The 16,551-nt window shown below is 38.7% G+C and overlaps 1 protein-coding gene across 1 annotated transcript; it reads left to right on the forward strand.

The window, feature by feature from the left end:
* Positions 1-28: 28 nt before the first annotated feature.
* Atp5pb (ATP synthase peripheral stalk-membrane subunit b) lies at positions 29-15,420 on the forward strand. The gene is made up of 7 exons (XM_021658778.2): positions 29-180; positions 458-494; positions 4,700-4,845; positions 6,989-7,152; positions 9,423-9,548; positions 12,462-12,641; positions 15,052-15,420. Exons 1-7 carry the CDS (start codon positions 141-143, stop codon positions 15,127-15,129), a joined length of 771 nt encoding a protein of 256 aa, XP_021514453.1. The 5' UTR covers positions 29-140; the 3' UTR covers positions 15,130-15,420.
* Positions 15,421-16,551: the final 1,131 nt, after the last annotated feature.

A 16,551-nucleotide genomic window follows, 5' to 3' on the forward strand; every position in this document is an offset into this window, starting at 1 on the left:
AGGAAAAAAAAAAATCCGCGCACGACGTAAAGTAGCTCTCTTCTCGCGAGACATGGGAGCGGCCATCTTGTTCCTGCCCCTGACAATCTCGCGTCGGGGTCACAGGGACGCGGAGACCGCTGTCTGGACCTTGGCGGACGATGCTGTCCCGGGTGGTGCTTTCTGCCGCCGCCACAGCGGGTGAGAGATGTAGGCCGTAAGCTGCCCTGTCGGAATGACTAGGAAGAAGCTAGGCCTTCAGTTCCAGGGAGGCGGAAAGTGGGTAAAAACGGGCAGCAGTGTCTGGGCCTGAGCGGAGGGGTGCTCGGAGGAGCCCCCTGACAGGGTAGGATCTCAATCTCAAGGGGACGTCAAAGAGGGACGCACGGGCCGCAGGGATCGCGTCTCGAGGAGACCGAGCGAGGTGAAAGCTGGGTTTCACCTTGGCTTTGCTAACCTGCGCCTTGTGTGTTTGCAGCCCCGTGCCTGAAGAACGCGGCCGCCCTGGGACCGGGGTAAGTGTCACTACGTTCTATATCCGTTTCCTTCTCCTAGCGCTAAGCCGGGAATTTCCTTCGTTTTATCAGGCTTAAATCCTCATTCAGACACTGGTTCTCCAATTGCCTCGAACGCTATCGTACCCCACGCCCCCGTGACAGTCACCAAAGACGGTTATATGGCTTACCCCTCACGGTGACCTTCAGCGACACACAGCTCTAAATCAGTTACTAGATTACACCCAAGAACAGATCTGGTTAAGTATAGCAAAATAAAGCATGTTTTGGGTGTCTTCCCAGATTTCTGTCTTTAATTGCCATAACGGGAATCAGAAGTCATTTATTGATTTGTAAATACTTAACGATCGCCTAAGAGAAGGACAGTGAATAACAACCTACACCTTCTTTGGAGCTCACAACCACCTGAGTCCTAGAGACAGCTGCGTAGTAGTGGTTTATAGGCCGAAAAGGTAGAGCTGGGATTTAGCTGTGAGCCATATATTGTGGATTATGAGATATGAGACGTAATTCTTGTAACATTTAGAAAACAGTGCTTGGTACATTGTGTGTGCTTAGAAATGCTGGCGGTGTTGCTGTTAAAATTCATTTCTTAAAACATGTCAGGGTGTGTATGTGTTGTAACTCCTAAATTTTATCATGAAGCTTTTAAAGTTTAATAACTACAAAGTGCTTGGGAAAACTGTCCTCGTTTATGTGTAAATGTCTGTGTGTAATAAGGTGAGACTATAATTAACTGCTTCCAACTTACAGAAAAAAAGTGACTTCATACAATGTACCTCTTTATCCTTAGCACTGCCAAAATAAAAATTATGACAAGTAATAAGTGAATTACATTCGGAAGATACAAGGCGCAACAACCTTCATTTCTCTCTTACATTCCATTTTTTAATACATCAGCAAGACTCACATCTTGTGATTATGCTTTGAATCTGACTATTTTTCTTTCACTGCCATTATTATGGCATGAGCAGCCAACAGTTTTGAAATGGTCATTTCATTAGGCTTTTAGTCTTACTGTCTGTTCTTATCCCAGTGCAGCCGATTTTCAATGTAGCAGAAAGAGTACACCGGTCCCCACCTAAAACCTTTAGGCTCATATTCCTCATGAAATATAAGCCAAATACCGAAAAACCAAGAAACCTCGATTTAAATTAACCCTATCTTTCTCTCTTGATTCTTCCTCATCCTTCCACGTTTAGCTTTAGTTCCAGTCATACCAGCCTTCCTATTTCTCAAAAATGCCAAGCTTATTTAAGAGTTTTTATTTATGCATTTGTGTATGCTCCAGTGCTTGTACACAAACATGTATGCACAAATGCTTGCAGAGGCAGGAGAAGGGTCTCAGATCTGGATCTGGAGTTAAAGGTAATTGTGAGCCCAGCATAGGTGCTGGGAACCGAATTCAGGTCCCGAGGGAGAACAATAAGCACCTTGGCTGCTAGCTGTCTGCTCAGCCCTAATCCTTTTGGTCATTAAGCTTGTTTTGGAGGGACATGAGTAGTTCATGAGTATAGGTAAGGCACTAAAGAAAGATGATACAAAATTAGCAGGGTCTGGGTCAGCTGTGCTATTTGTTTTCTGTAGACAGAAGAGAGCCTGCTGAAGAGTGTTCAGTCAGATCATGTTTTAGAAGCATTGACTGTAGTATGAAGGACTTACATTTAAGGAATATTTGGCAAAAAGAAAAGTGGTCAGCTTTTGGGATGTTAAAGTAGTTTAAGAAAGAGAAGATGAGGGCTTCAGCTGAGACAACCTTGGCAAAGTTCTAAAGAAAATTCTTTAGTGGTATGATCTGAATCAGCTTTCAGTTGATTTTCCAGGCAACATTTGGCCGTGTCTGAAAGCGGTTTTGGTTGCTACCATTGGGCAGCTGCGGGGATATTTCTAAACATTCAAGAGTATATGGAAGAGCCATCTCTACAACAAAGAATTACCTACCCAATCCAAATGTTAAGTCAGGTTGAAGCTGGGAAACCCTAATTTCAAGGAATGGATCTTTAGCATGTTTCAAAGCTTGGTGGAATCACTGATGTTTTTAGAGACATAAAATGATATTCAAATATAAGGAACATAGGACTGAGGTAATAGCTTAGTGATAGAATGTTTACCTACGTGTATGAGCTGCTGGGCCTAATTCATAGCACTGTAATAAATGAGAAAATTAAAATTAGTAAAATCCTATTAAACCCTTAAAGTGCATGAGCTATAGAGATGTGGAGGATAAAGGAGATGTGAGATGGGAAGTGTGGGAGAATCATCCTTAAAAGCTTAAGGAGACTAAGTTTGACTGCAGATGTGAATAAAACACAAAGATGTTATCAATGCTGTGACTACTAAAAATTCAGAGACTAATACAAATGGTGTGCAAATCTGTTCTAGTTTAAGCCTAGAAGTGGCAATATCAAGCTTTATTTTTTTTTTTAACTGTTGGGTTTAAAATATTGTGTGGAACCTAGATCTCATCACTCCCCTTCCCTTTCCAGATAAAATCTGGAAAGCTTTTTATCAGGCAGGCAGAATTGTGAGGGAGCTTGAGTGTTTACCCTAAATGTATATGAGCATTTTCTTACATAGGCCAGAAAAATAAAAAAAAAATGGATTGAGGTTCCAAAGATGTATGAGCAGCTCAAAGATGAAACATAATTAGAACTACTGCAAACTGAAAAGGCCTGTTTCACAGACAGATGAGAAGTCCATCAAAGGGAATATTTAGACTCAAAAGTTCTTAGTATCAGGTTGCTTATAGCAGAGTTGGCATTTAGGTAATTACTCATGTGGAACCCTACTAAATGACCAGCACCATTCTAAGAATGTTACAGATATTAACTCAATTTTCACAATGCCTTGTAAATTAACATGTTTTATTCCTTACATAAAGAAATCTGAGATCACACAACTTGAGTTCTAGAGGCTTAGTGATATGGTTTAGCAGGTTAAAATGTAAAAGTAACTTTTATTCACCTGATGTAATTGTCATCTCTGGCTTAATGCTTCTGTCTGCTAACCTAGGCCTAGTCCTGGAAGATTCTTGCCTTTGTACAGTCTTATCTAGGCTTAGAATGTTTTCAGCCTCTGAGACTTACTGCTGAATAAGCTCATCCTTTCTATTTTTTTTCTGAACTCTGGCTAACTGGTTCAGCTCACCTGTTCTGGCTCAAACTCCTCTCCAAGCGGACTGATTCAAAATGGCTTTTCTCAGCTTTTGACGGAATTGCTGTTCTTAACCTCAAACTAACTAGCAATCTGTTCTAATCATCTGGCTCCTTTTCATTCTCTGGCATGTCTGTCTACCTGTGTCTAGCTTGTTCTCTCTACAACTTGTCTTAGTAAAACTGTCCTAGTAAACTGCCTCCTCTCTCCCTCTCTCTCTGCTCCATATTAAGTCACTTCTCTTTCCTCTTGCTCTCTCTTAAACCGCCTCTCTATCCTCTCTGTTCTGAGAATTGGGCATATCCTAGTCTGTCAAATCTTTCTCTGATTAGTCACTGTTTGCTTTTCAGTTGGATCTCACTGTCAAACATCAATGCTCTTTCTACAAACTAACTTTATTTTCACTGTTTGGGATTAAAGGTATGTACTGTGGGCACGTCTGCATTCCAGCCAGATCACACAGACCTAGAAGGTCTTTCCCAGAAACCACATGGTGGCTCATAACCATCTACAATGATATCTGGTGCCCTTTTCTGACCTGTAGGCATACAAGCAGGCAGAACACAGTATAAATAATACATTTTTTAAAAATCAGGGAAAAAAAATAAGAGCAGACAGGTTACTGGATTAAAATTCTTCTACATTAAGATACCTGCCAATATATAACCGGACAGTATACCTGAGTTCTGTTGCCCAGACCCACGTGAAAGAAGAGAAACAAGTCCTACAAGTTGTCCTCTAACCTTTACCTGTGTGGTGTTGTGCATGTGTGTACAGACACACACAATACAAAAAAAAAAAAAAAAAAGATTTTGAAAACAAATTCTTTTCTAAAGGCCTACTGTTTAGTCTAGACTTACACAGAGATTCCAGAAAAGGTTCAAGCATCTTAAGTCACTGCCCTGACATTCCAGTTTCTTCTCTGTTCTCTTTTCGTTGTGGCAGTAGGAAAGAACTCAGTCTTTATCCCCAGTCATTGTTTTTGCTGATTGTTTGTGCATTGTATTTTCTTTGAAAAATTGGCTTTAAATTTATATAATGGTTGTTTATAGGATATTACAGGCAACAAGGGTGTTTCACACAGGACAGCCACGTCTTGCCCCTGTACCACCTCTTCCTGAATATGGAGGAAAAGTCCGTCTTGGGCTGATTCCTGAGGAATTTTTCCAGTTCCTTTACCCTAAAACTGGTGTAACAGGTGAGCATTGCCTGGTCTTTAGTAATATGTTTAAGTGATACCGTTAAAAAAATACTTGCTCTAACTTACAGTTTTATAGTTTTGTTTCTATTTATTAACTTGCTAATCATGCTGATTTCTTTGACTTACTGCCAGACATTGTTCTAACCATACAATAATGGACTAAGTTAAGTGTCTAATGTTGTGGAACATATAGTGTAGTATAGGATAAGAAATTAAGAGTTAGTACTTATATATCCTACTCGGTCAGATAATAAAGGGAGCTATGAATAAAAGTAAAGTAGTAAAGGCTATTAGAGAGTGTATGATGGGCACTTAAGAACAGTAGGAACGTCTTCCTTTATGTGTTCTTATAAAAGATACAATCTTTCAGAACTGCGTTGTTTTCTGGTTTTTTTTTTTAATAATGACTGATTTCACTTCTGTTATTTAATACGTAGGCATTCTCATGAAAACATTTTATTATCAATAAGACCTAGAAAAGTGATTTGCAAGGGTTTCTTACTCCTACTTGTGGCTAAACTGGATTAGAACTTAGGTCTTTTGGCTTAGTTTTCTTTTATCTCTGCATACTGCCTTTCTTGCATGGCACACTGGAAACCCAAGATTTGTTTGTAGCTCTAGACTGTCCTAAAATAGCATTTTCTTATCTGAAGTTGAAGAAAATGAGTGTCTTTGGATCCTGTAAATCATTAAAATGTTGATACAATGGTCCCTTCTTTTATAAACTCATATTTAAATTTCAAATACTAAAGATACTGAAAAAAGCCTGAAACTTTCAGAAATCTGGGTTGTATATAATCAGAACTGTAATTCTTGCTCTCGTGATACATGTTAAAATTCTTTGTCTTTACTGTTACTCAAATTGTAGTGCTGTCTTTAAAGCCTTGTGTCCCATCCTAACATCTGGTAAGATACAAAGGAAAATGCTTAGGAAAGATTTGTGTTCTAAACACTATTAACTTCAAAATTATGTCAGCGTAGCAATTGTTAAGATACTTAGCCAGACATGGTGGCATATCCTTGTAATCCCAGCCAGAAGCTGACAGGAATTGTAGTGCCAACTAGGGCTATATAGCAAGACTGTCAGGGGCTACTTTAGTTCCATTCTTGAGAAGCAAAGGTCCATTTTATACAATAGGGTAAATTCCAGCGTTTTATGGATTTTATTTTTATGTGTGTGAGTGTTTTGCCTGCATGTATTATCTGTGCACCTCTTGCATACAAGTACTCTTAGAGGGTATTGAGTCTCCTGGAGCTGGAGTTACAGAAGGTTGTGACCTGCCATGTGGGTGCTAGTTTAAGCCTGAGCCCTCTTCAAGAAGAGCAAATGTTCAACCACTAAGTCATTTCGCCAGACCTATAAATTCCAACTTTTAAAACAATCTAAAAAGAAAAACAAAACAAAACTGTTTGTGTCCTGAATCCTCTTCTCTTTTTCTTAACTCATGGCCTATTTTTTTTAGGGTAAATGTTTGAAAATATTATATTAGTTGCCTACAGAAATTGAGGATTCTGATAACTGTGTATATTTTTAATAATTGCTTTTTGCTTGTGCTTTATATCTTGACTTTTTTTTTTTTAACGTAGGCAAAGAAAGGGTAGATTTTTGTCCTGTCCTGTATTTGCATTCAATTAGCAGTATATGTTGCTGGACATATGACTCTAGAAAACAGCAGCTTAATGTTTGTGTAGGAGCTCCTGTGTGCTAGGGCTTGACATTTACGGTATGTCTTTTATCAGCCCGGGAAGGGACTGTTTCTCTTTTGAGGAAACAAAGTTCAGAGATTATTTTGATTTCTGTTTCTGATAGGTTGTAGAGTCATGATACAGATTTCCTTCAGTCCAGATCTTCTCTCTCAACTCTACATACTGCTTAATCTGTATGTGTATAATCTGATTACCTCTTGGAGGGGGCGGGGTTTCAAGACAGGTTTTCTCTGTGTAGCTTTGGTTGTCCTGAACTCGCTTTGTAGAGCAGGCTGTCCTCGAACTCATAAAGATCCACCTGACCCTGCCTTCCTGAGTGCTGGGATTATAGGCATGTGCCACCATGCACAGCCTGAGTATCATTTTTAACTTGCCTTGGAGTAACCAAATGTGCAGTAGATATAACATATAAGATGGCTCTTCATTCTTCTAGGTCCCTACGTGCTTGGAACTGGGCTTTGCTTGTATTTTTTATCCAAAGAAATATATGTGATTACCGCAGAGACCTTCTCTACTATATCAGTAGTAGGGCTGATAGTCTATGTGATTAAGAAATATGGCGCCTCTATTGGAGAATTTATTGATAAACTTAATGAGGTAAGAATCTTAAACTTCTTCTCTACTTTAGACTAAAGCAGAAAAAACATCTCAGTTGTCTAATGTGGTTATTATATGGACATTAGAGGGAAAGGCACACCAATGAATGTAGTTACTATGGTTACAGTCATGTTGCAGTTAGTTAATGCTTTGAGGTAGAATTTAAGTCAACCAAACTCTTCAGATTTTCCTTAGTCTTTTTCTTATTTCTAAAAACCAAAGTATATCTCATTCTAGCTGCTTTTAAGTTAATAAAAAGAAAACTATATCTGTACAATATTATCAAAGAATATTTTTTTAGAACATGCTGAATTAACTAACATATACTATGTTGAGTATCAACTGGGATAAATTGAAACACAGTTACTTCTTTATAATAATAATAATAAATAACTATGCTTCCATTTGTGTTCATCTGCTTGATTGATTGATGATGTGTTGGGACCTGGTGAGGGCTCCCATGTAGCACAGGGTGATAGTAAGCTTCTATGAAGTCAAGGCTTACATTGAATTCCTGAATCCCTTGATGTCTGTCTCCCAAGTGATAGAATTTTATTATTTTGACCTTTTGACCTTATTTTGACAAGATCACTATGTAGCCCTCTGACCTAGTGCTCAGTTTGTATACTAGGCAGACTTTGAAATTGTGGACGTTTTGCTTCTGACAGTTTTATATGTGTACTTTGATCACATTCATCTCTCATTACCCTCTTCTTCGCCTCCTCCCATTTCTACTGACTCTTTCTTCCCAACAAGTCTTTTTCTTACACTCATGCTTTTGTTTTTGTGACTCACTGAGTTTTATTGGTATTGTTTGCATATTGGGTGCTTGTTTACAGAAACATACCGGTGTGTATGAAGAAAAGTACTCTTCCTCAGCAACCATTAACTGCATGTGGTAAAGAGTAGGGCTTTCGAATTCCTCCTACATCCATGATTGAAACTTGATAGTTCAGTCTTGTACAAGTTAAATAACCACAGCTGCTCTGAGTTCATTAGTGCAGTGACTGTGATATGTCCAGAATATATAGCATTTGGCAGTGTTCCTCCATAACCATTAGATTAGATTCATTCTGCTTCCTCTTTGATGTTCCCTGAGCCTTAGAGGAGGTGATACAGATGTCACATTTAGGTCTGAGCACTCCACAGTCATGTATTCACTAGTTAATGAGTCTCATAATTACTACTCACTGAAAACAAGCTTCTCCGAGGAAGGCTAAGAGAAGCACAATCTGTGGGTAGAAAATAAATATGCAGAAAATGCTTTGACACTCTTCATTTAGCAAAACAACAAAAGTATGTTATATCCTCAATCAAGGAATTTGGACTGGATTTACAGAACCATGCATGAGTTCCTTCCTGTAGAGTAGATGTCAAAACCAATCAGAAAATAGTTGATGATGCCAGGCATGCTAGTACACGACGCCTGTGATTCCCAACACTCAGGGAGGCAGAGGCAGGTGGGCCTTGAGTTCGAGGCCACCCTGTTTGGTCATCAAAGCGAGTCCAGAATAGCCATAGCTACAGAAAGAACCCTGTCTCAAAGACGAAAGAGAGAGAGAGAGAGAGAGAGAGAGAGAGAGAGAGAGAGAGAGAGAGAAAAGAAAAGTCATTACACTGGAACGTATCTTGGCAGGTTGCTGTTAGAGGTTGAAGGGTTCAGATCAAGGGAAAAATTAATTGTTGATGATTTCTCTTCCTCTGCGTACCTAGCACCTTCAGGTATTGTGAAAACTAGCCAGCAGAGGAAAAAAAAAAGTCTATCTTAGTTCAAGATAGATTTCTCTGTCTTGTAACTAAAGTGTGGTCATTTCAGCAGCAGGATCTTAACCATCTCATTCTGCTACTCAGTCAGGAGCAATGAAAGTAGACTGTATTGGGGCCCTTGGAGCCTCCTGACCAACAATTTAATATCTCAAACCTAGTGCTGGGATTTTTTTTTTTAAATAACGTATGGCTTCTAGGAGCAATATTATCCACCTATGAGGGTAACCCTGCTCAAATTCTCATTATGGTTATTTACTTACCATACAGATCAGCAGGTTTTATGTACAGTATTTTTCACACATCCTCAGTTTAAGTTGACCTTCCTTGATCTTTTTCTTTTCAATGGTATGTAACTCTTAGAGGTAATGCTTTTAAAGATTTGTGTGTTTCCCTCTGTGTGTGTCTTCATGAGCATTTATGTAGACGATGGATAAAACTGTAGGAACATAAAATGAATTTTTGGTACTATTAGTGCTTCAGCTGACATTGTAATATAATTACAGAAAAAAATTGCTGAACTAGAAGAAGTAAAGCAGTTGACCATCAAACAAATTCAGGAAGCAATTGACATGGAGAAGGCACAGCAGGCACTGGTTCAGAAGCGCCATTACTTCTTTGACGCTCAGAGGGTAGGTTTCAGTAACTCCTAATATAGTTTAGTTATATGTGGGTGTGCTAAAACCAAAAAGACAATAAAATATTAGTATCTGGGGATGTAGTTCAACTGTAGCTCACTTGCCTTCCATGTGCAAGAAAGCCCCAACACTATCCAAAAAAATAAGAATATTTTGAGGAATGATTAAAATGGGCTTTATTTTATATAGAAAAGATTTGACTAGAATTTGGCAATTATAGTTCTGTAGATATTTTAGTGAAAATGTATATATAAATGAAATAAATATTTACGATTGTTTAAAAGCAGTATAAATTGTAAAAGAACACAGTTTGAGTCCATATAAAAGAAAAAAATAAGTTAGGACTGTTTTGTTGTTATTGTTGTTGTTGCTTTTTAATAAAGTATGCACTGTCTAAGAAAACCAAAGGTGAAATACATTCTCTGCATTTCAGCATATTTGGATAAGAAAATCTTAATATTTGATGTTAGATAATCTGATCCTTACCATTCATTCAGAAAACCGAACTGAAAAGCAGTAGAGTTTGTAATCATACCCAGAGCTTAATTAGATTCTAAAATTAGAAGGATGTCAGATATTTTATCATTATTTTTTTTTGAGCCCACTATTTTATGCCAAATATTTAAAGGTAAGAGAGAAACTTACTCTCAAAAAATAAAATGAAGGTAAGATGTCTTATTGAAATTTTATATTACATAAGCACACATACGGACCTAAAGAGGTAGCTCAGCAGTTAAGAGCACTTGTTGCTCTTTCAGAAAACTTGGGTTCAGTTCCTGGTACCCACATAGTGGCTCACAGCTCCAGTTCCAGGGAATCAGATACCCTTTTCTGATTTCTACAGGCACTGGGCATGCGCATTACACAAGCACATAAATGCATGCAAACTATTCATTTTTAAAAAAATTTAAGAGAAACCTGCATGCAGTGAAAACATGCCGAGATAAAGTATCTGAAATACTAATACTAAGGATTTAGGCCACTGATTATCCATGAGGCCTCATTACGGCATGCATCACTCACTAGTTTTTCTGACCCGTTTCAAGTCCTATAGAGTTAGGCCTCTTGAAGACTAGGAATCTACAGTTTTTGTAATAGGATTCATTAAGCACATGAGTTCAGTTCTAAAATCTCAGAAAATGTTGAAGCTGAGCTGGGTATGATCATTCACACCTTTAGCCCACCACCCAGGAGGCTTAGGCAGAAGGATTGCTCTGAGCCATATACTTGTTAAGTTCTTATCTGGATAGTAAGGTGAGGTATAAAGAAAATCAACAAGAAAAAAAATTTATATCTTCATTGAGTTCCTTTTTGTCTACACAGAAAAACACCTCTCATCTCAAAGGGAATAAAAGAGTTTATTCAGTAGCTAAATACAGTTCCAGGGGGTCCAGTGCTCTCTTCTGGCATCTGCAAGCACACACATGCACACAGTACACAAACATTCATGCAATCCAAACACTCAAACATAAAAAAAAAAAAAACATATTGGTGGAAACATTAGGTCAGCAAGTTACAGCAAAGCAAGAAAATCTCTGTGTAGGCCTCAGATACATATAAACTGATGATTATTCTTAGCCTTTAGGTTGGTGAGTGAGCCTGTGTATTCCTAAGTATTTACCTAATAGTCACAAGAATATTGGGTCATAGGTAGAGTTGGATAATATCAATTTTAGGAGCTGAAATAGCCCAAGGTGGTTTGGGTCTAAATCTATAAAATCATGACTGAAGTTTTCATTGTTAATCAGCCTTGTAAATGTTTGATACTCTTTTGTGTCCCTCCCCCATGCCCTGAGAACTTCAGTTTATACTTTTATAGCCAGGTGTTAGAAGACTGTGGTGCTTAAGAAGACAGGAAACTAATAGTAAACACTGCAGGAATAAGGAATTACTGTTTTGTAGGACAGTTGGGAAATATGTCTGATGAAATATTTGAGCAGGGACCTGAAAGAAGTAATGGTCAAGTTATGCTGGTTCCTAAAGAAATAATGATTCAGCTGGAAGGGCCTTCATCCGAGAAGTTGTTTTCTGTAATCAAGGCAATCAGAATGCCAACATAGCTAAAGGTAGAATGGCTGAGTGAGAGAATAAAAGGAAGAAGGAAGCGCATAGCCAAGGGCTGTAATATGTTAAGTCATTGGTGTTTCTTGGGAGGGCTTGACCTAAGGTGATTGAGAGAAAGTTGTTATAGGCAGAGGAGTGATATGGTTTCACTTACATTTTAAGGGATCACTCTGGCAACCTTGTTGCAGATAGCCATCAAAGAGCTTTGAAGGTTAGGTAAGAATAGATCCTTAAGAGTATGGGCTTTGTAGCCTGATTGCCTGTGTTCATATCTTAGCTTCACAGTTTATCTACCTGTTTCTCTCTATAAAATAGATACACTTGTACCCTATGATGTATTTATAAAAGTTGACTTAATTGGCACAAGTACAAGAATGTATAGATCATAGCAAATATGAGCTACCATTCAAACATAAGATAGATATCATGCACACACAGCACTATTTCTAATAGAAAAGATTGGAAACAGCCTAACCCTATTAGCAGAACTTGGATAAGTGATCCTGGAACCCTTAAAACAGTATTGGACTCCGGCGTGCGTTAAAATTGAGGTGTATGGTATATAGCATAAGGATATATAAGCATGTTTGTACACTTAACATCTGTTGTGTTAAATATTTGTGGGGAAGAATATAAGAAAAGAGAAAAATGGTAGCCTATACCAATGGTTTATTTGCCACATGGTGTTTTACTACCTGCATATTAAAGGAATTTCACATATGAGATATGGAGTATACTATCTGGCAAAGCTACCAAATCAGAAGTATCCTTTTGTATGTGCAAACAGTATTTCTTAATTAAGTGCAAACCATTTCTTAATTTTCATTCACCCCTCTCCCCCAGAATAACATTGCCCTGGCCTTGGAGGTCACTTATCGAGAACGGCTATATAGAGCATATAAGGAGGTAAAAAGTCGCCTGGACTATCACATTTCCATGCAGGACATGTTGCGTCGCAAGGAGCAAGAGCACATGATAAACTGGGTGGAAAAGCGTGTGGTGCAAAGCATTTCTGCACAGCAGGTACATGACCTTTTATAGCTTCTATGGTTGGACTGGTTCCCTGGCAATCATGTGCTTTTTTTTTGTGTGTGTGTGTGTGTGTGTGTGTGTGTGTGTGTGTGTGTGTGTACGCGCGTGTGTGTGTGCGCGCGCGTGCGCGCACACATAACACCCATGTAGAAGTCCGGATAACTTGTGGGAGGCAGTTCTTTTTCTCTATTATATGAGTCCCAGTGATTGCACTCAGGTTTTTAGGTTTGGAGGCTAGTGTTTTTCCTGTTTAGTTGCTTTTCTACTCCTTTGACAAGGCACCATGGCCAAGCCAACTTATAAAAGAAAGATGTAATTTGTAATTTGTGACTTACAGTTCCAAAGGGTAGTTTAGTCCATGACTTCATGGCAGGGAACAAGCAAACAGACATGGCACTGAAGTAGCTAAGAACCTCTGATCCATAAGCATAAAACAGAAGAATACTGGGCCTGGCATGAGATAGAAACTTCAAAGCCCAGCCCAGTGAAAAAAGTCATGCACATAAAATAAATAAAATAAAATGACTTGATAAGATCAAAAACTCAAGTGACAACACATGCTGGAGAGGATGTGGAGAAAGGGGAACCCTCCTCCATTGCTGGTGGGGACGTAAACTTGTACAACCACTTTGGAAATCAATCTGGTGCTTTCTCAGACAATTAGGAATAGTGCTTCCTCAAGACCCAGCTATACCACTCCTAGGCATATATCCAAAAAATGCTCAAGTTTACAACAAGGACATTTGTTCAACCATGTTCGTAGCAGCTTTATTTGTAATAGCCAGAAGCTGGAAACAACCCAGATGTCCTCATTTGAAGAATGGATACAGAAATTGTGGTACATTTGCACAATGGAATATTACTCAGTGATAAAAAACAAGGAAATCATGAAGTTTGCATGCAAATGGTGGGAACTAGATCGTCCTGAGTAAGGTATCCCAGAAGCAGAAAGACACACATGGTATATACTCACTTATAAGTGGATATTAGACATATATAGGATAATCATACTAAAATCTATACACCAAAAGAAGCTAATCAAGAAGGAGGACCCTGGGTAAGATAATCAATCCACACTCAGATAAGCAAATGAAACAGACAGTGGAAGAGGGAAAAGCAGAGAATAGGACAGGAGCCTACCACAGAGGGCCTCTAAAGACTTTACCTAGCAGGGTATCAAAGCAGATGCTGAGACTCATAGCCAAACTTTGGGCAGAGTGCAGGGAATCTTATGAAAGAAGGGGGAGGTAGAAATACCTGGAGGGGACAGGGACAGGAGTTCCACAAGGAGAAGGGGGAAAAAATCTGGACACAGGGCTGTTTTTTGAGACTGATAATCCAACCAAGGACCATTAATGGAGATAACCTAGAACCCATGTGCAGATGTAGTCCATGGTAGCACAAGTATCCAAATGGGTTCTGTAGTATTGGGAACAGGGACTGTCTCTGACATGAACTCAGTGGCTGACTCTTTGATCACCTCTCCCTGAGGAGGGAGCAGCCTGACCCGGCCACAGAGCAAGACAGTGCAGCTAGTCCTGATGAGACCTGATAGATTAGGATCAGATGGAAGGGGAGGAGGGCCTCCCCTATCAGTGGACTGGGGGAGGGGCATGGGTGGAGAAGAGGAAGACAGGATGGGATCAGGAGGGGGCTACAGTTGGGATACAAAATGAATAAACTGTAATTAATAAAAAAAAAAATTAAAGAACAAAATTTTTAAAAAGAAAAGCAAGGTCTGTGAGAATTTGATGCATTGTAATATATTTCTTATTTTAAAAAATTAAAACAACAGGAAAGTATAAAAAAGAGACAATTATTTTCATTCCTTTTTTAATATTTATTTTTATTTAATAGATATTTTTAGTGTGCCTGTGTGCATCATGGAGGCCAGAAGCCTCAAATCCTCTGCAGATGGAATTATATACCGCAGTGAGCAACCTGATATGGGTGCTGAGAACCAAACTTGAGTCCTCTGGAAGAGTAGGAAATGCCCTTGACTGCTGAGCCATCTCCTCTCTCCAACCTCAATTATTTCATTATTAATATTTCTGTATTACTAGTGTTTGTTGGTTGGTCTTTTTCAAGGTGGTTTGATTACCCAAACAAACGTCAGCTAAAAGTGGTTAGAAGCATAATCAGCCCTGAGTTTTGTTTTTGTTTTGTTTTGTTTTTTGTAGGTTTTACTCTTAAAAGCTGTGGGCCAGGGGATTTTAGGATTTGCTTCTAAAACAAATTGTATCTTCCCTATGTTCTAAAATTATTTCACTTGTAAATTTTTTAGGGAGCTTTCTATATTAAATAGTAATCTTGAAGATCTGGTCTAGTAGGAAATATCTTAGATTATGTCACCCTGCCATGTTCTTGAGATTCTAATTAGATTTTTCTTTCCTTGTCACAGGAAAAGGAGACCATTGCCAAGTGCATTCAGGATCTAAAGGTGCTCTCAAAGAAGGCTCAAGCTCAGCCAGTTATGTGAATGTATCTGTCTCATTCGAGATGGCCAGAGAGTTAACTTAAGTGGGAGCTAGTCTGTGTGAAGAACTCTTACAGTGTACCTTTCCTAAGAAATGATCAAGGTCCATTTAGTGGCTTAACCATATTGGCCAGTAAGGTATTTCTGATCCTTCCTCTGTATCTGGAGTTGTCTAGTGATCACTTTTGAATAAACGATTTGCAGCAACTTGCTGCCTGACTAAAATTACCAAGTGATAGTTTAAACTTGTAATTAGTTATACCATCTTATAATAAAATGACATTTGAAACAGAATTTATAAGGTTTGTCCTTTGAAATAGCACTTTAGTATATGAGTAAGAAATATAAGATTTAAAATGTCTTTGACAGCTGGAGATGACTCAGTGGGTAAAGGCTTATGCCATGCATTTGTGAGAACCTGATTTCAAATGCCTACCATCTAACACTGGGTACAGTGGCAAGCGTCTGTGATCCCAGAAGGTTGTGGAGCTAGGATGATATACACAGCAGCAAACAACGGAGGTTGTTTTCTGACCTCCGTACATGCACAAACTCACATGTATGTACATGTGTGATGAAAATTTTTAAAGATGTCATTGAACTAATATCTTGCTTATGGGATGTTCCAGGAGAGAGCACAGTACTAAACAAAGAACGACAAAAGAGTTCCAGTATTCAAAGGTTCAACAGGAATGGAAGAGAAAAAGTCAAATTGGGTCAAAAAGCAAGGTGGAGCACTTCATGTAAGAAATGTCCATAGTAAACAAAATTTTCAGGTTGAGTAAGAGAACTGAAGGTATGACTTAAGGTTCATAGTTCAGAGATCTTTTGCCAGTAATTTTTGTTGGAATCTAGAATAGAAAATAGATGAAAGAGTAGTTGAGACATTGAACCATGTAAGTTCCTGATGTTAAAGCAGGGATGATGGGCTTGGAGAGCAGGCTCAGTGATTAATGGCATATACTGATATTGTAGAAGACTCAAATTTGATTCCTGCCTCACACATTGGGCAGTTTACAACCACCTGTAAACTCCAGATCCTGTTTATATAATGCCTCTGACTTCTATAGGCACCTGCACTCAGGTGGACATACCCATACACAGACTAAAATCTTTTTTAAAAAACTTAATGCTGGGTACTACATACGGGATAAATTTTAATCTAGTTTAGGGGCTCGTGAATGTCCTGTAATAAATTACAGTGGTATCCGGAGTAGTTAATCTTGTGCAGAGACTCTTAATACACCAGTGCTCTAGCCAGCAAGATTATGATGTCTTAATTCCAAATCTAGCCTGTTTTCGCCAGTCCTCATGATTGACCTCGAAGCAGCATTTGACACTTGGCCACAGCTTTTTCTTCTATCCCTCTGACCTCAAGTATCTGTTCCTGCTATTTCTCCCATCACTTCTCAGCTCTGCTGTCTA

The sequence above is a fragment of the Meriones unguiculatus genome, chromosome 10 (assembly GCF_030254825.1).
Source record: "Meriones unguiculatus strain TT.TT164.6M chromosome 10, Bangor_MerUng_6.1, whole genome shotgun sequence".
NCBI classification, from domain to species: Eukaryota; Metazoa; Chordata; class Mammalia; order Rodentia; family Muridae; genus Meriones; species Meriones unguiculatus.